At 35.1% G+C, this 24,747-nt stretch overlaps 1 protein-coding gene across 3 annotated transcripts in view; it reads right to left on the bottom strand.

Moving 5' to 3' along the window:
* Positions 1-21,807, bottom strand: part of LOC145675219 (uncharacterized) — a 72,253-nt gene extending 50,446 nt beyond the window's left edge. Inside the window, exons 1-4 of one of the 3 annotated variants that reach the window (XM_081745605.1) lie at positions 21,575-21,807; positions 5,923-6,088; positions 2,535-2,774; positions 965-1,060 (exon numbers count right to left, since the gene is read on the bottom strand). In XM_081745605.1, the coding sequence (XP_081601731.1) occupies positions 965-1,060; positions 2,535-2,774; positions 5,923-6,060 (474 nt within the window). In that variant the 5' untranslated portion in view covers positions 6,061-6,088; positions 21,575-21,807. Of the gene's footprint in view, positions 1-964; positions 1,061-2,534; positions 2,775-5,922; positions 6,089-21,324; positions 21,527-21,574 lie in introns of those variants that run through there. The other 2 variants (XM_081745599.1, XM_081745601.1) reach the window with 2 other exon arrangements.
* Between the last annotated feature and the right edge of the window lie 2,940 nt (positions 21,808-24,747).

Raw genomic sequence — 24,747 nt, 5'->3', positions numbered from 1 at the left:
AAAACTCAAGTACGCTACGGTACGTTACTGTAATTTTCTTATTTTATACAAGTGCGTATTATACAAAAAATGAAAAATCTTAATTTATTAATTTCTTTACACACAATGAAATGATACTTGAGATAAATGGAAGGGTTTAGCAAGGCCAAAATCGTTAAGAAAGTTATACCTGACATCTTAATACCAGTAACTCCACAGCCCCAAAGCTGAAACGAATATTTATATATTCTATACTAGCAGCGTTCACCCCGCTTCGCTGCGGTCACCCCGGAACGCAATAAACTTTGTTACTTAGATAATTTTTACTTTTTCGCTTTCAAGTGATATGATAAAAACCATAGAAGATTGCAGTAAATCTTAACATTATATCGCCTGTCATTTATGTTAACCCGCCCCGCTTCGCTGCGGTCATCCCGGTGCTGGCATATTGTAAAAGTGTCTGTAAAAATAAGCAAATCAATTAAAAAATTTTAAACAGAAGATTCAAGCTATTTTCCGCTGTATATCGCCTGTCATTTATGTTAACCCGCCGAGTGACACGGTCATGCGGGTTGCATATAAATACGTTTATTTTTACCTATGATGAACTAATAACAAAGGATTTGTACGTTATGGACACTTGAATGGTCAATTATCTCAAGACACTGGTAATTAAAAATTAAAGTGATATGATAAAAACCATCTAGGGTCCAAATCCTAATAACCCCCCAAAAATGAAAGAAATTGGTTCAGCCGTATTAGCGTGATGAGCGGACAAAGGATTTTGTGCGTTCTCTTTTATATATATAGAATAGATACTCAATAAAACGCCGTTAAGCTCATTTTTGATCAAATTCAAGACAATGAATTTTTGTATCTAAGCTAAATTATAAAAACACATCATAATTTAAACAATATAGCGAAACTAAAATTAAAATATATTTAAGTAATATTGAAAAAAAAAAAAAAAAAAAAAAAAACTCACCTCAGCCCAAAAACATACAATCAAAGAAGAGCCGGAAAGCAGTAATGGGTAATATGCACTCATCAAACTAGTTGACCAACCTTCACGAAAAGCAGTCTGAAATGAAAGCCATAATGAAAGTAAATTACCCGATATCAAAATCTCTTTGTAGTTACAGTTTATTTCCGAAAGCTGTATGTGTAAAATTCTACACAGAAAGCTCTTACGATGCTCTTATCAATTTATTAAACAAGTTAATTTGTTTGTTCGTTTAAGGAAAATCATTAAATAATCATACTTTTCTTCTACATAGTTTTATATACGAACCAGAACATAACGCAGTTAAAATACATGTCTTACCTACAGTATATTTTAACATAAGAACAGAGTCGCTCGAGATATTATTTCAAGTGTAACTCTTAGTTTTTGTGTATTGTGTTTATAGAAATATTTTCTGAGTGTTTAACCACAGATGAATAATCGACTGAACCTCCACAGTCAGAAATCATACAAAACATTTCACGGACCAAAGATATCAAATATGTCGCATGCAGGTTGGAATCCTATGATAGATGCTGGAATACTTCTAGTCAAATTAGGAGATTCTGGCATGAAAACGTGTGTTATGAATCGGTCTGCTATTTAAAGCATGTATGTCGGGGAAGTTTTTTTTTTAACTAAACGACAGTTTGACACAACTTTGTTTAGATACCAGCATCGGTGTTATGCAGATTTGAAATATGAAAATAACCTGATTTAAAAGTTACATGGGAGATTCAAAACAACTAACCCACCCTGTATATGTCTATATATGAAATAAGACATGAGCAATTTCTTGAATTTTTTCCGTTTATTTTATTATCATTTACATTGCAGCACATGCCAATTATTATTTGTTTTTAAAATTGCTTTCTTTTTAGTGAAATACTGAACGAAAGACCCCAGCACAAGTGTTTACTGGTGTTTGCAGACTTGAACCGAAAGGTAGACTATTGAAAAAGCAAAGGGAATATTTTTAAATTGTACTTTAAGAAAGTTCCCATAATATATTACGTTTTGACTCTTCGTTTACCAGCGGTAAACGCAGTAACACAGAGAAATCGCCATTGCAAAGTAAATAACTATGCTTTCAAAAGTAAGGGTTTCCCAAGAGATGTTCGAGAACAAACGTTCCATATCATTATCAACATTGATCTTTCTTCCGTATCATTACCACTATATCGGATTATCAACAATATAAACACATCAAAATATTCAGCTATACACACGAATAGCTGATTTTAAAAAAATAAATAAATAAAAATACAAAATGACTGATAATTTAGTGTTTTAGAAACAATGCTACATCTTCTCTAATTGAAGGCTATATACTAATCTTATCTATACTAATACAAATATACTAATCTTATATCAAATTCAATATTTCTAGTTTTCAGTAGGTTAAATGAACACACATTATTATTATGATTTTTAAAATTTTCAGTATGAAGTAGGATTAGAATTAATTCGATTCGATCGTAAGCTTGAACTCTATAAACAGCAATATCTACATACATATAGACATTAATAAATAACATATAGTACTGCTTACCGGTGAGGTAAAATAAGCTCCTCGAATCATTGCCGCAAGAAATACTACAAAATACAACAATTTCTGGGTAGTGATGCGACATGCTCTTAGAAGAGATGGAGCCTTCATACGCTGAAATTCGGCCGTTATGCACATAACCAACTGGATCAGGCATACTAATGCCAACAAGAAGAACGCCGATGCAAATGCGATATAGTAGCTCAAATTTGGATTATGACATTCTTCGCCATCGAATTGAATCTAAAATAAATTAAAAAAAAAAATACATATATCATACAGTTCACCTAGTAATTCAATTTACGTTAAAAAAATCCTCACATATTCGTTAACGAATTTCAATATACATATACTAATGACTACAAATAATGAACTAACATTTTAACACTCAAATATGTAGATGAACAAACTGAAGCAATGTTTATGACTAAAAAAGTATACTGTGCAACGGCTAAGATGAACGCTGCACATCTGTATCGAATTCTTGTATTTAAGCCTCTCTATTACTCGTCCTTTTCTTCAGAAAGCCCGAAAAATAATGAACAAACAAACATACATGAATATTAAAATTTTAAAGACAATTTCAAACAGTAGTTATGAAAGTCTGGAATTACATTTTTTTAATTCGTTTATTTGTATACAACTTCCCCATACGTTCTATTGACCAGCACTAAAAATATATTTTCTTGTGCGAAGAATATTTCATCATACATACAAGAGAAACAAAGTACTTCTTTACTATCACAAAAATGAATAAAATACTATGAAATGAATACTACTGAAGAACTAAATAGTGGAACGGTTTCGACGTGTGTCTGTCAACTACGAGTATCAGTAATACTTCCTTTTTATAATATTTATGTTTCTTTGCCTTGTTTATACGGATGAAACACAGCAACAAAATAATAACATTTGGCATCGCCAGTTTTCACAGCAAGTTTAAAGGAAATGATGCTAGTACAGACTGTCTACTACAATTCCAAAATGAAATTCCGTGCCTTTTCGTGACCTTTTATTTACCAAACCATAAAATTTCGTTAACATTCTCAAGAGCGAATTTGGGTGCCAATTAGGCCGAACTTTCATGTATGCGATAGAGGCATGCTTTGCTTGCGATTTGGTAGCGCCTAAAGCCAACCATAAAAATTTTTTTGGTGGTGAATTTTGACGTTTTATATAATAAAATTTTCCAGTATGTACTTATATTTGTACAGATAAAAAAAATCGTGACCCAAAAGCTAAATTTTTGGACTTTCATGACCGTTTTTTTTTTTTTAATTTCGGGACTTTCGTGACCAATAGATACACTGAAGAAAAGAAAAGAAAGAAAAAAAAAACGGTAATGCGACGCTGAGATGTAATCTTTCAGTCAAAGTCAGCACGAACTTTCCATAACAGGAATATAGCGCGTCCTGCACTGGAAAAGTTATCCTTCCTCTGGTGCATGTCTTTTTTTTACTGAAAATGCAAGTAAATAAAAAATAAAACTGTTTAGAACATATTTTAGAACTGTTTTGATTGTTAAAATTATTTAAAACAACAAATATGTTTACAACGAAATATTAGAAACGTGTGTAAACACTGTTTTATATAATAACACGTAAAACATTTTGTTTTAAACATCGCAATACTGTTAGAAATCGAATGCAAGTTTCATGTCGCATGCAACAGGTGCATCCTCCTTCGAATGTTGAACAGAAGACTTTAACAACAGAACAAAAGAGGAACGGATAGTCTGGATTTAGAAAGAGGAAGGGTACAAGAGGTACTACTAGATTACTTCACGTAATCAGTGAATAGTTTATAGAGGAAGGAAAAGAGGATAGTGTTTATTAATTCAGAGAAAGCTTTTGACCTGGCGACTGAGGAAGTTTGATAGGAGAGTTTAAGAAGATTGGAGGTGGAATGAAAGGATCGACGACTCGTAAGAAACTTCCAATAAGCAAGAATTAAAATAGAAAAATAAGAAAGGGAAGTAACTGGAAGGAACATTCAACAAGGATGCTACTTCTTACCAACGTCGTTCATTATACAGGTTGTAACATAAATGCATGGAAAAAAAGTGACGAGGCGATTGCGGACATCCAAATAAGTAAAAATGTTCCTATAAACATAGGTCCGATGCCGCTTCGTTTCCGAGATATAGGCTGTTCAAATGTCGAGTCCCTTCAATGGCTCACTATGGGAAAGTGAATGGAAATGTTCAGTATTACAGGAATAATACAATCAACTGGAAATACATCTACGCTAACATAGAGAATGAAGCTAATCAACATTTGGGTTGTCAGTGATGCCAACCTGGTACAAAGTGTTACGTTTTCAAATAGCATTAGACGTCCACATGTTAGCATATGATTGCTGTTATCAAAACGTTCTTAAACATGAGGCAGATTCTGCTTCGTTTTCCAAAGACACGGAGTTCAAGTGTGAAGTCAATTAACGACGCACAATAGGAAACAACGGTTCACAGATCACAACTCTTGGATGAAAGTGTTATTGTGTCGTTACAAATGAATGCACATGAGAATAACATACGCATGAAGCTACAAAGTAAATAAATGTTAAAAGCCACAAAGTAATGTTATTGGGTAACAATGTTGCGCACTTCATGTGGACGTCTAGTGCTATTTGAAAACAACACTTTGTACCAGGTTGGCAACACTGAAAACCTATTAACCTCAAATGTTGATTAGTTTCATTATCTATGTTAGTGTAAATGTATTTTCACTGGCACAATTCCATTTGATTGTGTTATTCCTGTAATACTGAACACTTCCATTCACTTTCCCACAGTGAACTATTAGAGGGACTCGATATTTGAACACCCTATATCTCGGAAACGGAGCGGCATCAGACCCATGTTTATAGGAACATTTTTAATTATTTGAGTGTCAGCAATCACCTCGTCACTTTTGGCCATGCATTTATGTTACACCCTGTATATTAGGAAAGAAATAGTGAAAAAGAATTTTACAAAATATGATATTTAGGTAGATAGTTATGAAAAAAAAAAAAAAAACTGTTAAGAGCATTGTGTGAAAATAAATATTGATGCTACATCAATGGTTAAGTGCTTTTAACTGTTAAGAGAGAATTTATACCTCAAGGTTTTTCTTTTTAAAAGCACGCCATCTGACCTGCTATTGATGGCACATTATTTATAATAATGAATAAAATACATTTAGAGAATTAAGAACTTATATGCAGAAGTAACAGATAGCATTTCTAATATTTTCAATGTAAAATGAATCAAAAGACATTTAATCACCATTCCGGACAAAAAGTTCAAAGTTTAGGTAATGGTGCAAAATATGCACCTTACCACAATTGAAATTTATGCGATTCGAAATTCTTTATACACAAATCAGCATTTTCTTAAACTCCAACTTACTTCACATAAACAAGTTCCATTGTGACACTCTCCATGACCAGAACAATTATCAGCACATGTCCCATTCCATCCCATAATGCTATATTTGATAAGCATTGATAGTGGGTTCTGAGTTGTCAGTTTCATCAGACGCTCCATAATCCTGTCCTGAGTCACAGCAGGTAGCCTGAAGAAAAAATACATACATTACACAAATTTTACAAACATTAACGACTATTTCGTATATATTAAATCCTTTCTACTCACACTTCTAGGTGGAACTCTTGCCACTTACAAAATTACTCTCTCAAGTTCAGCGCGGAAAAGAGAGTTTTCCTCCATCTCTTACCGCAAAAACTGAAAGAAGGTGAGGTCTTGTTTTCACTGTTTCCAATTGAAAAAGAAAGAAAAAAAAAGTGCTAGTTCTCCCATAAAAAGTTTGAAATACATTTTCTCGTTTCGCAAATGGAGTGAAATGGAATAATAATAATAATAATAATAATAATAATAATAATAATAATAATAATAATAATAAATGAGTAGGTGGAATGAAGGAAGTGTGTGTGTTTGAAGGGGGAGAACGAGCAAGAAACCCCGAGTAAACCCATGGACATGATCCGTGTTCCTGTTACGTTACATTTTATATTTATAATAAGGACATTCAATCTGAAGTCACTTCATTCTGTTTCCATATGAGCTGCAAAAGGTTTAATCTGCTACAAGGAGGATGAAACAAGGAAAGCACCTGACGAAGGTTGAATTACACTAGACACAATAAACAAAGCTGGCAAAGAAACGGAAAAAGTCCCATCTCAAATTTACATTAAACGTCTATGTACAGTGTGTCCGTACTGTTGCGCAACCCAAAGTTCGGTTGCGTATATCTTTTGAACCAAGAACGATAAAGACATGAAACTTGAAACAAATATAAGCATGTTCTATGTAGATATTTTTGAAATCATGATATTAGTCCCTTGATTCAATTTCTGGATACCACCAATCGTGAAATTCCCTCTGCAATCGTGCTCTGCTACTGCAAAAATCCCTCGAAAGCATTATTGCCAGTATACACAAAACCGAGCATAATTTTGTTTTTTGCTTATATTTTTTATTATTTTATACTATTTTTTGGAAATATCTTCTTGGACGGATTGCTTTCTATTATCTCCACTTATTAGTAACTGAATTTTACCCATAAATAAGGAAAATGGAATTGCGAATTTCCATTTACAAACTTCGAATTCCCTCTATATTATTGGCAAGACACTATGTAAACAAGTTCAGAATTATTTCGAAAAGGGGTCATTCAAAATTAAATCCTATCTTATTTGACGTACATGAAACTATCTGGATAAACCTGTTTTGCAAGTTGAATAATGAACTTTACTGTGTATATTATTATTATTTGGAGTTTATAATAAACAATTCAGTGGAAGAAACTTTTCATTTCATAAGCAGAACTGTATTCATAATACTAGGTAGAGATTTGCTGATGTTTTAATATATTTTCATTAGGAAGCGAAAGCTAGTACAAGTGTTATTTCAAATGTAAACATTATATTTGCGTTGTATGAGAATGAAATTGTGCTTGGAAAACAGTATGTGGAATCTTCTTCATGTTAGACAACATTTGGCTTCAAAATGTAATTGATAGAAAATAATAGTTTTATTGAATGATTATTTTTATTTTAGATTTTTTTTGGGGGGGGGGGGGGGGGGGAGGAGGAGCGTTTGCTTAATCTGGAAAGTTGAAGTTTCGTATTCATGCCTGGAAATTGATTGGGTTCTCAAATCGCAGTCAAAAGTCGGAAGTATGCATACGAGCCGTGGGAGTCAACGACCAAGGTTAAGTCAAGGTTTTACCCCGAGTTCGAATCCAGGCTTGTATTTGAGTCTTCCATTCCATATTGCACTGAAGTAGCATGTACACGAAAGGTTTGTTCTCTGAACGGGTGTAGCCTAACCTAGTACAGAAGACTGACCCCTTCGGGTAACTGGTTGTCCATGATAATGTGGAAAGATTACATCATCATTCTTATCATTATCGAGTTGCGCAATACAGTAAACACGTAGTAGTAGTAACTATGACAACCTAGAGAGTAGTTAGCAGTTCACTCGTTTACAACGGGTATCGATTCAAGCTATATGAGAAAATTTCATTCAATCTATCAGTCAATAAACTTTTTTTTTTTTTCGAAAGTTAAAAGATACTCATGAGGATGGCAACATTAAACCACCCATAAAATAATGTATTAACTTCGGTTGGAGTTCATTCGAAACAGGCCTACATATTGCTTAATTCAGTAGTGAATATTGAACGCAGACCGTGTAGACTAATTCCGAGCTAACCTCGTCTATGACGAAAGCACAACCAAGAGAATTCCCACCTTTAGTTGAAATTCTTAGTACTTGAATGCCGATTACATGTGGCAAGAGCGCACCAACGAGCCAGGATAGCTTCACGATTTTCGCGGACTACCATGGAACTCGCTCTCGTGGACCATCGCCTCCGTATTCTGGTATAAAACTAAGGCAGCATCCGTGACAGTATATTCAAATAAGTATACAGCATAATGTATACGGCAATTTTTTTGGAGGATAAAACTCACTGAGTTTGCGAAAGGTTGACCAATCAGCACGTTTCAAGTTAAAGCGCCGAAACTGGCACGATTTAGTAATAGACATGACATCAGTGATTACTGTAAAATGATTACCGTCACAGAGATCATGTGAAGAAAACCGTAAGGAAAAGGTCAATGCACGAGAAGTACCCGATCCAGTAGAGAAATGAGTAAGACTGCTGTCATTGAGGGTGAGTATCCAACTCTCATCAAGTAATTATGCTTACTTGGCACCTACGATAATCAGTTCACAGCTAACTTTCAACAGACAGTGCAGTTGTACAATGACGTGAAGTGGACCAGTGAAGTCTAATTTAAACAGTTTCTCAGTTTCCTTTTCACTACTCTTTTCTACCAACAATGTGCCATTTCTCAATTTTCTAATGTCTTTAACTTGTACGGCAGTGTGCGTTATTACTTCGTTAGTTACAAAATGGAATAAGCTCTTAATCGAACACAGACGCTTTGATCCACTACTTGTACATTCATCACAATAATAATTTTTAACTAGCCTTTGACAAGCTAGGGAGTTCGCCTCCAAATCTCTGCATTTGCTCGCCTACGACCTCGCACTTCTCATATCCCTAACATGTCTGGCCTTAAAATGCTTTCGAGATATGGCCATCTTTTTATAACAATTGCAGATCCTACCCCTTTTCTTCTCTTCTAGGGGAAAAAATCGTAAAAAAAACGCCAGAACATGTCTTTATTTTAAATGAAAATTCTAAATATCAAATTTCGCGTTTTTGACCTCAACGGATTTCGAGATATGGTCATTTTGTTATAATAATTGTAATTTTTAGTGAAATTAAGTCATTTGTGTGCTCCCACCGAGAATCGAACGACATGCACCAAAGCCAGATCCACTAGATACTCAAATAACTTTTTTTTACATTTAGCTCTTCTATACAAATATATATATATATCTGGATTCGAGCAAAGCAGGGAGGGATGGTGCACATCCACTTTAGAAAAGGAGAGATTTCCACTGATCATTCTCTTCTGAAACTCCAACGCTAAACCCGTGAATCCTGCAGTGATGTTCGTAACTGAGAGGAGGGCAAAGAACATGAAATGAAGAATGATCAAATAAGAGAAATGAAGCTGCCATTCCAGTTCCACCTCCCTTCCTGACAATGATAATTCACTGCATGAAGGGTTTTGGTTTGTATATCATATAATTGATTTCGTATGTATACAGGAATTGATGTGTGATACAAAATCGGTTATAAAGTTAGCGTTCTTTATAGTGTTTTGTTACTATTTTCGAAATTATATCCTCCCTAACAACATTATAAAGGTAAGGCAATCACTTATAGCAATTTCACACTCAATATATGTATGTAATTTTTAGTGGTATACGTTAGAAACACTTAGTTATGGTCAGGGTTTGCCCAAGTGGGCCCAGCCCGAAAAAACCCGGATGGACCCACCTGAAAAAAAACACTTTAAAATCCACCTGGGTTTTTGAGCTTTCTGTTAGTATATTATTGTTACAACTAAGATGATCACATTGAAAGTGATTTTTATCAGATTTTAGACTTCCCTTGAGCGAATTAGACTTTTTCATGTTAAAGTATACAACAACATTCAACGTTAGATCTATAAAGTTCTGAATGCACTGAATGAATAAAAAAAAGCTTATCTTAGCTTGAAATAATTACAAAAAAGTTAATGTATGGATTCTGTTTATAACCTATTTGAAGTAAAATGTCCAATTTTATATTTTAGAAAATATTTTCCGTGAACAGTGTGCTCAGCGACGCCGGGGGACGTTATCCCTCATACGTTTGACGAGTTCAAGGACATAGGTACCTGTATCACCTGTAAATATGTAAATAAATTAGTAAAACTATTAGTATGACGGTTACACAAGTATTCTTCAGTAAAATTATGTTTTCCAGCAACAGTAGTATAGTTCAATCATTTGTTGCTACTCTTCAAATAGCATTCTGTAGAAAACAGAAAAAAAAAAAAAAATGTCAAATTTAAGAAGCTTAATGCTCGGAGTTCCGAAGACTATGTAACCCTACTATTTCAAATACTGAATTTAAACTTCCGTACTAGTGGAAATATCGATGTCTAGTAGGGCGATTCTCGGCGTTACGCATGGAACATTTGTACACAAAAACTGCCTTTTTGCACAAAAATGTATTTTCAAATAAATAAAATAAAAACTATGTGAAAATTAGGGGGAAAACTACTAGTGCATAATTAAATAAAATGAAACACTTAAAACAATTGCAAATTTGAGTTATAAGCCAAAATTAAGCGTTACGCATGGGACTCAGACGAAAAGCTCATTTGACAACTTCAAATTCATTGGATATTTTCTGCGATTTATGGCATCATTTTCATTTTATATGCCATCACTTACGTTCTACGTTCGTTCTCCTTACTGTGCATTATGTTTTTAAATTGAAAAATAGAATTTAATTAGCGTCAGATTATGTTTCCTTTTTTGACTTGCCGTTACGCACGGGATAGAAAAGTAACCATGCAATTGTTTGGTTGTTCACAGACTGCAATTATCAATATCCTTACTAAAGAGATTGATATTTTAACATTAACATTTGGACATTAACAAGCATAGAAACTTTGCATCCATAATTTAATTTAAATGAATTAAAATACATTCCAAAGCATCAAAGTTGAACTTTGCTAGGCAACTCGCTTAGTACTATTACCATGTCTTTGGAGTACTTATCTGAGTGCTCACTGGTGGCGTTCAAACCACATAATGTTGTTCAACTGTTGAGCTGCTCGATCCTCTGTGCTACCTACCAAATGTTGAATCGTTTGAACGCTGCCATTGTCAGGTGAAATGCGGGAAAGTGAACTGAAGAGAAACAGTTGGTTTTTGGTATGATTGTTACTTTACAGTAAAGATTTGCTTCAGTGTGAGTTTTTTAAATAAGTAATGTGGATTCACAGGCAACTAATTCTGTTCTAAGGAATATTGTCAGTGATGAACTGAATCAATCAACAAAAGCAATGAGTGGTGCTGAAAGGGCTAGAAAATATACACTTAAAACATAGGAACAATGTGAGACTGAAAAATAAATGAAAATGAAATGAAATCTTTGAGTGTTACGTCCTACGGTTATGCCAGTTAGGCTAAAGGAGACGGGGATTATGAGAAATGAGTGAAATGGTGGAATGAAGGAAGTGGGACTAAACGGGAGAACACCGAGGTAACCCATGAGCACGACTGAAAAATAAAGCGAGAATGCAACATTATAGGCAAGTTAAAAGATTAACTCTTCCCTCTCACGTTCCTTTTGCGAAAATCATTTCTCATTGTTTCGTTGTTGGCCATTTAGAAGAGGAAAACACTCGTAAATGTAAAGAAGAACAAGATAATTCAAGTTAGGTTGGTTCAAGGAAAAGGAAAAGAGTGCCAGTGTACAGAATGATATATTTGTCAAGTGATGAGAGCGACATTAATTCAAAATACAACTTTGAAAACGATGTTCATAATGATATTTGAACCCTTTAAATGACGGGCTCAGATGGACAATATTAGAGCACGTGTATTTCTCCTACTGAAATTTGATTGTGGTTCTTCCAGAGATAGGATTAAATTCCGGTATGTGTGTCTGAAAGTGATGTAGAAGAAGATGGGGACATTAGAGTAAGTAACAAATCTGAAATACATGGACAAGTTTTGTTTTGATGAAAAAAACAGATCTTATGTCTCATTAGATCAAGTTTTAAATATACTTCAAGCACCTAATTTGCTGATAAAGGGTGAAAGAATATAGTATAGAGTTCCAGAACCAATAGCCGTTTTTGTACAGCTAACTAAAGAGTTTTGAAGCGAATCCATTCGCCCCCTACAAGACTGTCAAACCAACTTACATACCTACTTTTCTAATGAAAAGAAAAATGTGTGATTTATCACGATAATTTCTTTTTAAGCCTCATGGTAAATGTTTCTATATAAACGTAGACGTTTTTAGTAATGTTTAGTTGTGTTCGATTTAGTTTCTCTCAGCAAATTCATGTTTCTTTGATTAATATAAAAGTTTATTCTTCATTGTTTAATCTCAGTAACAATAAACACGTATTGAAATCTTAATAACTTAATTTTATTCACTTCCTTGCATAAATTTGTAAATGTCCCGTGTGTAACGTTACGCACGGGACAACATTTCTATACATCATGAAATAAATAAGGAGGATAATAAACAAATTTAGTAAGTACCACTAACAAGCTAATAATAATTCTACTTTGGAGCAAAAGATTGCAATACTTTATCTCCTACAATTACAAAGGAAAGACGAAAAATACATGTTTTCCGTTACGCACGGGACAGCCAAACATAACGTGAGAAAACTACGATTTTTGCTTACAAGAATAAAACATTAATTAAAACAAAATTGTCAAATTTTTGCCAAAGGTCCACTTCATATTTTTTGCTATTGTTCACATAATTACAGATTTAGAATTGTTTAAAAAATATTTGAAAATTTGGATATATGGACAGCAATGAACACGGTGTAGAACAGATAAAGTTTATGTGGTCAAAACCTAGTAAATATATTTTAAAAAAGATTTTAAACGTGTCAGTATATAGTTACACTATTTCTTAATAGAAAGACATAAACATCATAGTTTCAAATTAATTTTGAAAATTTACTGACAATGGCCAACTTGCCAGAGAATCGCCCAGCAAAGAAAGTTGTATTTTCGGGGAAAACCCGTCGTGAAAGAAGTGCTCGGGAAATTCCCGCAATTGAACACACAAGGCATTGGAAATGAATACTTCAACAATAAAACTATTTATTTTAAGCTGGAACATATTTAACTTCATTTAAGACATTTTAAAACATTTACTTTATAAAATATGAATTATCTCTTCGTTAATTGGTTTAAATTCATTTTCGGGAAAGAACCGTCTTGCTAGTGCTAGGGATATTCCCGTAATTGAACGCGCAAAGTATCGGAAGTGAACTTCAACAACAACAACAACAATAAAAAACATTTATTTTACGCTGGAAAATATTTGCCATTTAAGACATTTTGAAACATTTTCTTCATAATACATGAATTATATCTTTGTTTTAAATTAATATATTTGGTATTTATATTCGGCAAATGTTACTGTCTCCTAGGATGACTCGCTCTACATTTGTTCGTTTGCCTGTACCACATACACATTACAGAGTACAACTTTCGGTCTTTTAAATATAAATTTTCAGAGGAGAAGCACGAGACACACTAAATTAGCTGTATATATATTTTGGCGGCGATCCAGCGTAAAATTTCAAAATGGCGGCCATAGTGGGTATCCACGCTACAGGGGGCAATTTTAGGACTTTTAAGTGGAAATATAGAGGGTAGAAGCAAGAGACATTCTAAATTTGCTGGGTAGATTTTCTCAGCGATCCAATCTAAAATTTCAAAATGAGGGCCATTTTTTCAAAACAGTAGTGAACAGAAAATTGTTGCAAGTTGCAACAATGACAATCTTGAAATATAAATCACATTTTAACACTTTTACCCCAAAGACATTGAAATATTTCGAAAAAAAAAAAATTAAACCCGAAAAACCCATATGGGACCAGGTGGGTTAGGTTTTTTCAAACCCTGGTTAAGGTGCACAATCCTTACGCGGTAATACAATATTGTAACATGTGTATTTAGCAAGAACCCAAAAACACTTATTATAGACGGAAATACGTATATTTCTGGTAAGATCATGATGGTTACTATACAACAATATAGGGAATGTAGTAGATTGAAAAATTTCTACATATCGTCCCTCTCCCCCCATCAAATTGGTAGAAACTCATCCGTCAACTTTACGCCACAAAAATGAATTCACACTGATTATTACTGTATATGAGAATCTTTAGAGCGCATCTATTTATACGTAATAAATAATCCGTAAACAGAAACGACAGAAAATATTATATTATTTGTAATAAACGATCTCTTGTATTACCGCATATATTTGTGTCCAATAATAGCGATGGTAACGTTAAGAGTTAATACTTTTAAATAACTACTGAACTTAGCAAAGTCAACCCATCATTTCCCCATCATCATCAATCATGTTATTCGAACTTGGGTCAACTCCCGCTCCAACTGGTAGGCCTATCTTTATGCAGACACGAGAAATTACGCTCGATACACTTAACAAAATGGGTCCAAACTTCCCTACCCTACTATACTCTCTTAAAGCAGTTATACTTATTGATGTACAGATGAAGTGTGTATTGTGAATGTGATCCGCGGACTTATAGTTTAACACTTAAAAACGAAACTATAATCCTAAATTTTTCACTAGTGTAATAAAAAGACAATGGGAACATCATCCCCGAGGTTTTTTCCTCCAGTTGTTAGTGTCAAAAGAAAATAATACTTAAGTGGAGAAATATTTAGGTCCCTTGTGGAATTGTGACCCTATTTCATGTATACATATATAATGCTAAATTATACACTATGGGCAGTATTTTTGTTTTCTATAGCTAATAAAAGCTTCCACTGATTGTGTTATAGTATGGAAAATAAAAACATGGTGGAACTGATCTATGTAATACGTTTTGTAGCCATCAGGAGAAAACTTTCTCTGAAAAACGTATTTTTAATCACCCAGGTTCTGGATGGTGGAAAGAACCTAGATGATGAAAAGAAAGGAAAATAAGAAATTGTTAAAACAGTAACAAAAGACATATAAAGAAACAATAAACAAATTAGGGAAGAAAAGTCTTCCTTTTCGCTTCATCTACAGTAGCAGGTTATATATATACCGGGTGCGTCATTTATAATGTCAAACCTTGATGACGGAGAAACCAAGAGAGAGAGAGAAGCGAAACTTTGCACGAAGCAACTATACAAAGGGGCACATTGGTAGACGTATTATTTGACATCACTGGATGAACAGTGTTGCCAACCCAATATAAAGTTACGATTTTTTAAATGGAACGACCGAAATTGTATTTCATAATTGAATTCAACACTAAAAAGGAAGACGAATGATATGCCACCCGCAGGTCAGTATTGCAAACTTCTCGAGAAATAACGTTAAATATGTGTCACATTTAAACGCCTTTTGCACACACACAGGGAGTGAGGTACACACTAGTTTTGCACAATAATTTAAATATTGGCCAGAACGGTTTAAATTGACACCAAGTTTAGATGGGTCCGTTAAACACTGTTGACATAACAGAAAAGACAAAAGTCGAGTTTGGATATGGTGCAATAACTCGAAAAAGGCCATAAGTACATTACGGTTTAAAATTTATAGGACTATTTGGTATGTCATAAGAAGCATTCTCACGTTTATTTGAAGTCGATAAGTCAAGTAATTACCGAGATATTCGGAATTTTGTAAAAGCTGAGAATTTTGCGCTGTAGAAGTTGGTAACGCTGTCTCAAATTCCCACTTTTTTCCCTCAACACTGAGGAATTCGTAAAGAAGTGGTTGAAACAAAATATAAATATTAATAAACATACGATGAAAAAGAAACTTTTTTCAGTACTTGAAATGACTAATTAAGCGTAATTTACTGGATATGAAAAAAAAAAAAAAAAAAAAAAAAAACGTAAGGAAGTAATAGGACTTCGTATGACAAGATAATACAAAGACGTAGAAGACATGTAGGTACCTAGTAGCTACTTTCGCACGATGAAAATATTTATCCTCTTATAAGTTTGGGACACCAGAATCAAAACAATCCAATACGCACTGTGTACATTACCAGCATGTTACCAATTCCTGTTAACAGATACATGGAAAAAGTATTCAGCGTGTCAGGAGTCACACATTATTAAAAAAAAAAAGTACAAAAGAATATTCCACTTAAAAATGAGAGGGTAGAAAAGTGAATACCTTGAAAACAGGGTTGGCTGGTTTAAACCAGCTGGTTTTTTCAAAAAAAACCAACTGGTTTAAACCAAAAAACAAAAAAATGTTCGTAAAAGTGTAAGTGTTTGTAAAATCTTGATGAACACACATTTGTGGGTTATCGCGTTTCACTCCCGTGTATTATTCGTATTATATTCAGACCTAAATTTCCCATTCATTACTCAAAAAGATTATACTACAAAAGCAAAAGTTTATAAATGTTTATTTTCTGATTTTTTTGTAGTTGTTATTATTGTTATGTAATTGCAATCGAAGAAAAATTCTAAATATTGTTTCGTTTCAATGTTTACTATTGATAAAATACATCGAAAATGCCGTGCTTTGTGTGTGTGTGTGTGGGGGGGGGGTCATACAGACCCCACGAGAGGCATTTAGTGAAATAAGTATCTTTGGTATCTATTTATGTATAAATGAGTCTGAGCCAAAGTGGACTCAAAAAATTCGTATCTTTATTCACTTTTCTTATTGATATGCAGATTAAGTTGTCGTATTTCTTTAATTTGGACCAATCAAAGTCGTTGTTAACTAACTTGAACTAAATAAGTTCTTCTGTACTCCGTAGTACTTTGAAATTGTTCATATGTAATTCTGTATATTGGTTTCACTTGTGCAACTGTTTATCTTTTTGCCCTTCTGAAATTAGTCTTGACAGTTATATTAAGAAGCATGTAAAGATCAGTACAACGTTTTTTTTTATCAGGATTCCTTCTTGAGTGAGTCGGCAGACGTATCGCATTTGTGGCCAATTAGTCCTGGTTCCGAGTTCAAATGGAGGACAATTTCTCTCGGATGTAACTCGAGAAGCGGTTTTTATTCCGCTTTAAGCTTATGTGACCCCTTCCAGCATAACCCGGTTGTTGCATAATAACATCAAGGCGAAACAAACTTATTTCTGTCCATATATGATATGAATATATAGAGCAAATTATTTAAACCATAAAAACCTGGTTTAAACCAAAAAAACCGTTTTTTTTTTTTTTTTTTTAATAAAAACCATGGTTTTTGCCAACCCTGCTTGAAAAACAGTACATGTACTCATAAGAGCACGTCTGCTAACCCTACATATCAGTATGTGCAGATCTTTCAAACATATGATACATATCTTCGTAGCTCAATTCAGATTTGTCACAGCAAAGCAGCTCGACCTGTCGTATCGTTTAGTGGGGCAAATATTCAAAATGGTTCACTTTAATACACTTTTCAATGCGAGTTCTAAAACTCAACTGAGTGTAAGCCAATGTTTAAGGAGAAATCCTTGCACACGCACGTCTAATTCGCATTCGCATATTTACTGGTGTTGTGGGGAGTTCTCGAGAACATTCATCTTTGAGTACACCCCACAGAGAGAAGTCTAGAGGTGACAAATCTGGCAAACGAGCTGGCCACGACGTCCAATCCACCGATTGGGGAACTTTGTTTAGAATGACGCGTGCTTCATGAAAATTATGAGCCGGACAGCCATTATGTTAATACCACATACGTAGGCGTGTTTGCAATGGTATCGCTTCTATCAATTCAGATAATATTCCATTCAGAAAGTCTCTGTACTTGGCTCCGTTCCATGCACCATCTATGAAATACGGTCCTATTAATTGGTCACCAATAATTCCGCACCAAACATTGACACTCCATGGGCGCTGATGTTCCACCATCCGTAGCCAGTGGGGATTCTCTATGGACCAATAATGCATATTATGCCTATTAACTTGCCCATGGTTTGTAAACGTTGCTTCAAATTGAGATCAGTATACGTGAAAAGAACGTGGGATCATTTTGTATTTGGTGTAATGCCCACTCACAAAAGTTGACGCGATTTTGAAAGTCGTCCTCATGTAGCTCTTGATGTAATGATACATGAAATGGGTGGAATTTAAAGCGATGCAGTATGCGCAAAACACTACTTTCAGATATTGCTGCACCTCGTGCAATTTCGCATGAACAATTATGGCGATTTGCAGCCACTACCGCTAACACAACAATTTCGCATCTTCATTTGTTACAGTCCTTCGTCGTTGCTTCGGTTTTGGGTGCACACTCCCTGTTTCCGAGAACGTTTTCACTATTTGATAAAAAGCATTCAAACTAGGTTGTTCCCTGTCTGGATACCGATTTGCATACAATATTCGAGCATTGCTAGCATTTTTCTGTACCTCCCCGTAAATGAAGACGATATCAATTTTTTAAGCCATTGTAAAACTGACAATTTTACACCTGAAGAAAAAGCAATGACAACATAACTCACTTCAACACAGAACTAGATGCAACACTTACAACTCCCACCATACCAATCCTCTTCAATTGAATGACGTTCCTGAACACACGCACACTACTTCGTTTGCCCACGATTAGCGACTCCTAAAGGATAGCGGATACTATTTGTGCCGTCCATTGGTCATTCCTGGCACTGCTTACTTCTGCTGCCATCTATCACACATTCTTGTTATTGTTTTGTTTGTACCCGAAAAAGCAAACACTGCGCAAAAAACATAATTTCATGGATTAGACATCAGACTATAAATCATCCCTCCGAACGAGGCCATATTAAATTGCCAAAAGTTACAATAACACTATTTCAGTTACCAGGCTGGCAACCTCACGTATAACAAGCGAGAGCTTTGACCACCTTGGCAGAGCACTTTCTTGTGCTGCTTCTCTTGAAGCAAACAGTCTAATTATTTCAATCAGTCGTGTTTTTAACAGGAATTGGTACCATACTGGTAATGTACACAGTGAGTATTGGGTTGTTTTGATATTGGTGTCCCAAAATTTTAAGAGGATAAATATTTTCATCGTACGAAAGTAGCTACTGCTACCTACATGTCTTCTACGTCTTTGTATTATCTTGTCATATGAAGTCCTATTACTTCCTTACGTTATTTTCCATTTTCATATCCAGTAAATTACGCTTAATTAGTCATTTCAAGTACTGGAAAAAAGTTTCTTTTTCATCGTATGTGTGTTTATTAATATTTATATTTTGTTACAACCACTTCTTTACGAATTCCTCAACGTTGAGGGAAAAAAGTGGGAATTTGAGACAGCGTTACCAACTTCTACAGCGCAAAATTCTCAGCTTTTACAAAATTCCGAATATCTCGGTAAGTACTTGACTTATCGACTTCAAATAAACGTGAGAATGCTTCTTATGACATACCAAATAGTCCTATAAATTTTAAACCGTAATGTACTTATGGCCTTTTTCGAGTTACTGAACAATATCCAAACTCGACTTTTGTCTTTTATGTTATGTCAACAGTGTTTAACGGACCCATCTAAACTTGGTGTCAATTTAAACCGTTCTGGCCAATATTTAAATTATTGTGCAAAACTGGTGTGTACCTCACTCCCTGTGTGTGCAAAAGGCGTTTAAATGTGACACATATTTAACGTTATTTCTCGAGAAGTTTCCAACACTGACCTGCGGGTGGCATATCTTTCGTCTTCATTTTTAGTGTTGAATTCAATTATGAAATAAGATTTCGGTCGTTCCATTTAAAAAATCGTAACTTTATATTGGGTTGGCAACACTGTTCTTCCGGTGATGCCAAACAATACGTTTACCAATGTGCCCCTTTGCATAGTTGCTTCGTGCAAAGTAAGTTTCGCTTCCCTCTCTCTATTTTGGTTTCTCCGTCATCAAGGTTTGACATTATAAATGACGCACCCGGTATATATATATATATATATATATATAGGAAGTGAAATAAATTGACCGTGGTTGGCAACAGTAGTGTCAAACTAGGGGCTGCGGTTTCCAATTGCACGTGGTAAGAAACGTTAGAGACCATCTCTTACTGGCTTCCCTATAACGTAATATTTCGATTTTCAGTTTTATAACTAAGTAGGTTGTGAGGAACAGAAATTATTAGGTTTCGTGAAGAGGCACGAATTATTTACATTGAACGGAAAGTATGATAAATGCAGGACGACCACAAAATTAGAAATGGAGAAACCTTAAAACATATTTAAATATAAATATCGTAGTGATATGAATGTGATTACAGTTAATGTATTATGAAAGCAACGTGAACATCGTGTTAATAGTTGAAAAAAGTGAGCATATGGTAAGTATTTATCATAGTATTTATTCCAATCCTCCCTCACGACGTAAAGATAAATAATCGCAGTGAATCTGTTAAAAACAAAAAAAAACTAACATGTTTTTAGCGACATACTCGCGTATGAGCATATTCACGATTCCTGACGCGCCTGCTCCCTACTGCGCTCCGGCCTTGACTCTGTTAGATAGCATTCGTGCTTTTTAGTGGCAACCTAGCAGAGGCTGGTTTGCGGTTTATACACTGTAATTTTTATCAAGTATTTCCGGACACAAAATTTATACGCAAAACGGTGAAGTCCTTTAAAAGTGAATGTGCACGGCAAAATATAACGTCATGTTAGGTTAGGTTAGTTTTGGACCCCCTTAACGGAACATGGACCCTTAAGGTTTTTAAGCTTGAAAATAATGGATCAATTCTGCGGCACAAAAGGTAGACAGTTGATTCACTGAGAAAGACGCACTTCTTCAATGAATTTAGATGGATCCATCCAATCAATCTGCACAGCACGCACTGTCCATGCCAAATGCTGGCTTTTGTTCGCACAATCTGACATTTTGTTTTCTTGTAGTAGTTTATTCAAACTCAACCATTTCTACTTTTAAAATGAGGTAACTTCATTAAAAACTGCAACACGTTACTACCGTCAATTTGTAAACGGATATTAAATGTTGTATCAATCAAAATAACATAGTAACAGTGTCTTTGTACCCTACACTTGTACAATCAGTAAAAAATATAACTAAGAAGAAGTCTCTTCTATATTTAGCACTTCTTGCTAAAACAAAGAGCAGCGTTGATAACAATATAGCTAATACTCCCCTTTACACACTGTACAATACTTTACAATAGTATTCTCCTTACCGTACTCCAGAAAGAAAATTGCAACAAAATGAAAAATGGTGACATTACATTCTTCTTTGTATGTTCACTAATGAAAGCTCGACCACGTAGTAGAATTTAGAATTTCAATGAAACCTTTAATACTAAGGTATTCTCAACAATGCAATAAAAACGAAGTAAATTATAGTGTCAAAACAAAACTGACACCTTTCTTCCAACATCACATCATTCTCGATCTTCACTGTTTGCAATTTACACAAAAATTACATACCTGCAGTTATCTGAATCGAGTTAACTGATGCATTAAAAAAAACACACAAAAAAAAGTTCAAATATAATCCAACGTTATCACATTGTCACAAAATAAACAGAACGACAATCACTACGAATTTACAAGGTCATATCCTTTTAGGTCTTTCTCAATTCGCTTGCTATTTCACTTCTCTTTATTATTTTTTTTTCTTAGTTACACCTTATGGCTGCCTAGAAAAAAACTCTAGCTCCTCAGATCACGAAACACTCTATCTCCTCAGATTCATTTATTTGAGAAACGCAGTGCACCCAATATGAGATTTCGGTGCAGCATATATCAAATTTGATTAGCAAGGAATTTCACTAAATAGAGTGACAAAACATTTGTGCTTTTACATTGAATAACACAGCTCGGATCGAATCGCATTTTACCAGTTAATTCAATACTGACATATTTATGAAAAAACTTTACGGAAAGGCTTTTCATTTCATAAAATATCCAGAAGGGGGCTTTTTCAGTAACGAATCACAAGTAACGAATCACAAAAAATTGATTTTTAGGTTGTACTGTAATAATAGACATACGCAACGCAATTTTCTCTCGCAAAAATTTCATTTTTGAATTTGATCATCGATTGTGATTTAACAGATGTCTTCACTGGGAAGACCTACGAAGGGATTGGGAAGACCGACGAAATTATTCTAATGAGAAAACGTGCCGGGATTGCTATTTCGAATTTATGCAGATAAGCGTCATTTGAAATGGCACCGAGGATATTTATGCGCAGGATGTACCTACAGGCAAGGGCGACCATTAGGGGGGGAGGCAAGGTGGGGCGCTTGCCCTCCCTAGAGGAAATTGTATTTCTCAATATCGAAAATCCAATAGAATTTTTACGTTAGTTACAGCAAAATTTGAAACTATTTTTGAAACGTCGCTTATACTTGCCCCCTTTGGAAACCACAACATGGGCGTCCTTGTCTACAGAAGTATATAATCAGTGTTTTCGAACTAAGAAAAATAATACGAACAATACGAATAAATAAAATTCGAATATGCATTTTAGAAAAGACAGGAATAAAAATAATTTTGTATTTTGTTACGTCTTACGATCAAAATGTTTGAATATGATTTCAACACTGCTAACATTAATGCAGGCAAGTCTATTCTCCTTAGACATGGGACCTATTACGACGTTAGACATGTTTAATAAAACATTTGATTTGATTAAATTCTAAAATGGGTCTAGAAGAAAGTTAATCTTTCACAAACGGATTATAAAATCATTGGTCAGTAGCAAAATAATATTTGTTCAGATGCACAATAGCGGTGTGACACAAAGTTGAAAGGTGAGTGTTTTTGACTGATTCCAGTTTAACTTTGTACTCATATTATTCATCCATATACAAATATTCGGGAACGAAGAAGGTAAATAACAGTGCAGGATGTCTTAGAGAATCATTCAAACCTAGAAAAGTAAAGTAATATACAGGGAGGTGCATTTAAAATTTGCCACCCCTGTAGTTCGAAATGACTGCGAATATGAGAAAACGTAAAAACATGTCCATCATTATTTTAAGGGGCTTGAATTTTGAGCTATAGAAGGTCCACCCCAGACACCCTCATATAGGGTTACATGACAAAGGGGTTGATTGATATATCGTTGGAAAGATCTCGACAAGAGAAATATTTTGCCGAAAGTTTCAAGTCACTATGTTCACCCCATCTAAAATGGCGGTGATTTACATTTCGTGTCCATGAAGTCCGTTGTCACCTCGTGTATCTGCGAAACAACTGTGGATATGAGAATACGGAAAAACACATTCTTCATTATTTTAAGGAATTGATATTATGTGCTATAAAATCGGGATACAATTTCTTAAATCTTCTAGTAGCCACATGATAGTATATGAGAAGTGTAGAATTTGATACGCAAAATAACATCCAAATGTCCGAATAGGACAGGCAATTGTACTTTTAATTGCTTGCGTGAGCCTAATTTCTCCTGGTCTTAAGCCTATCTCTGTCGAATGGGTGCACGCCTTTTTGCGTGGGAGACCCGGGTTCGATTCCCGGCCGGAGCTCAAGTGGTTCGGATTCCGCGTTTATCAGTAGGTACCGTCTTATGTAGCCTCGCTGCTTAAAGGGACGCTAACCTCAAAATCAACTCAACTCAACTCTGTCAAATGGATAACTTGTTTGGCCGAACACTCAACCGGTGTAGTCAACACTGCTTCGACTGGTGGGCCTAGAGGCAAATCTCAGAACGAACAAGTGACACAGTAAGATCTTTATGCAAAGGTTGATTCAAGCCAATGTAACTAATTACAAGGTAATTCGGGACTGTGTATGAGGGTTGTTTAATTGTCAATCAGCGAAACTACGTAGTTCTACATGTCTACAACCTAGTAATTACTAGGGATGGCCAGAACCGGTTCCTGGTGGAACCGGTTTTTGGCTGTGACGGATTCTGTTCTAGAAGATCCGGTTCGGAACCGGTTTTCGGAACCAGATCTGGAACCGGTACCGGAACCGGTTTTCGGATCCAGATCTGGAACCGGTTCCCAAGATCTGGTTCCAGAACCGGGTTTTCGGATCCAATTCTGGAACCGGTTCTGAAAACCAGATTTCCAAGAACCGGTTCCTCGCGGAACCGGTTCTGCAGGAACCAGAAATTTGTGGCATCACTAAGCTAAACCCGAGCTGCTGGCAGACAATGAACAGTGTGCTAGATAAAATCATCCCGCTCATCTCATTTGGCTAAACAAATTGGATAACCGGCAAACTCATTGGTTAAACAAGCATACAGGTAAACTTATTTGGCTAAACACATACTGGTAGACCAAAAATTTTTTCTGAGGGGCACAAGGGGGTCTGGACGGGGAGGACACAAGCACGTGGTCTTCTTTGCAGTGTTTTGAAAATGAACTTTGTGCCTCATTTACTGGTCTTCGGGGGCTGTCGGATCCAGGTCTAGAACCGGTTTCTAAGATCCGGTTCTGAATCCGTGTTTTCGGATCCAGGTCTGAAACGGTTCCTAAGATCCAGCTCTGGAAGCGAGTTTTCGGATCCGGGTCTGGAACCGTTTCCGGAAACAATTCTTAAAACCGGATCTCCAAGGAACAGGCTCCGCCGGAACCCCAACTTTATGGCCATCCCTAATGATTACTACTTCTCTATACTGTGCTTGT

Source organism: Thermobia domestica, chromosome 2 (assembly GCF_964235325.1).
Source record: "Thermobia domestica chromosome 2, izTheDome1.hap1.1, whole genome shotgun sequence".
NCBI classification, from domain to species: Eukaryota; Metazoa; Arthropoda; class Insecta; order Zygentoma; family Lepismatidae; genus Thermobia; species Thermobia domestica.
The sequence above is the reverse complement of the archived record's forward strand: the minus strand, read 5'-3'. Positions and strand labels throughout refer to the sequence as shown.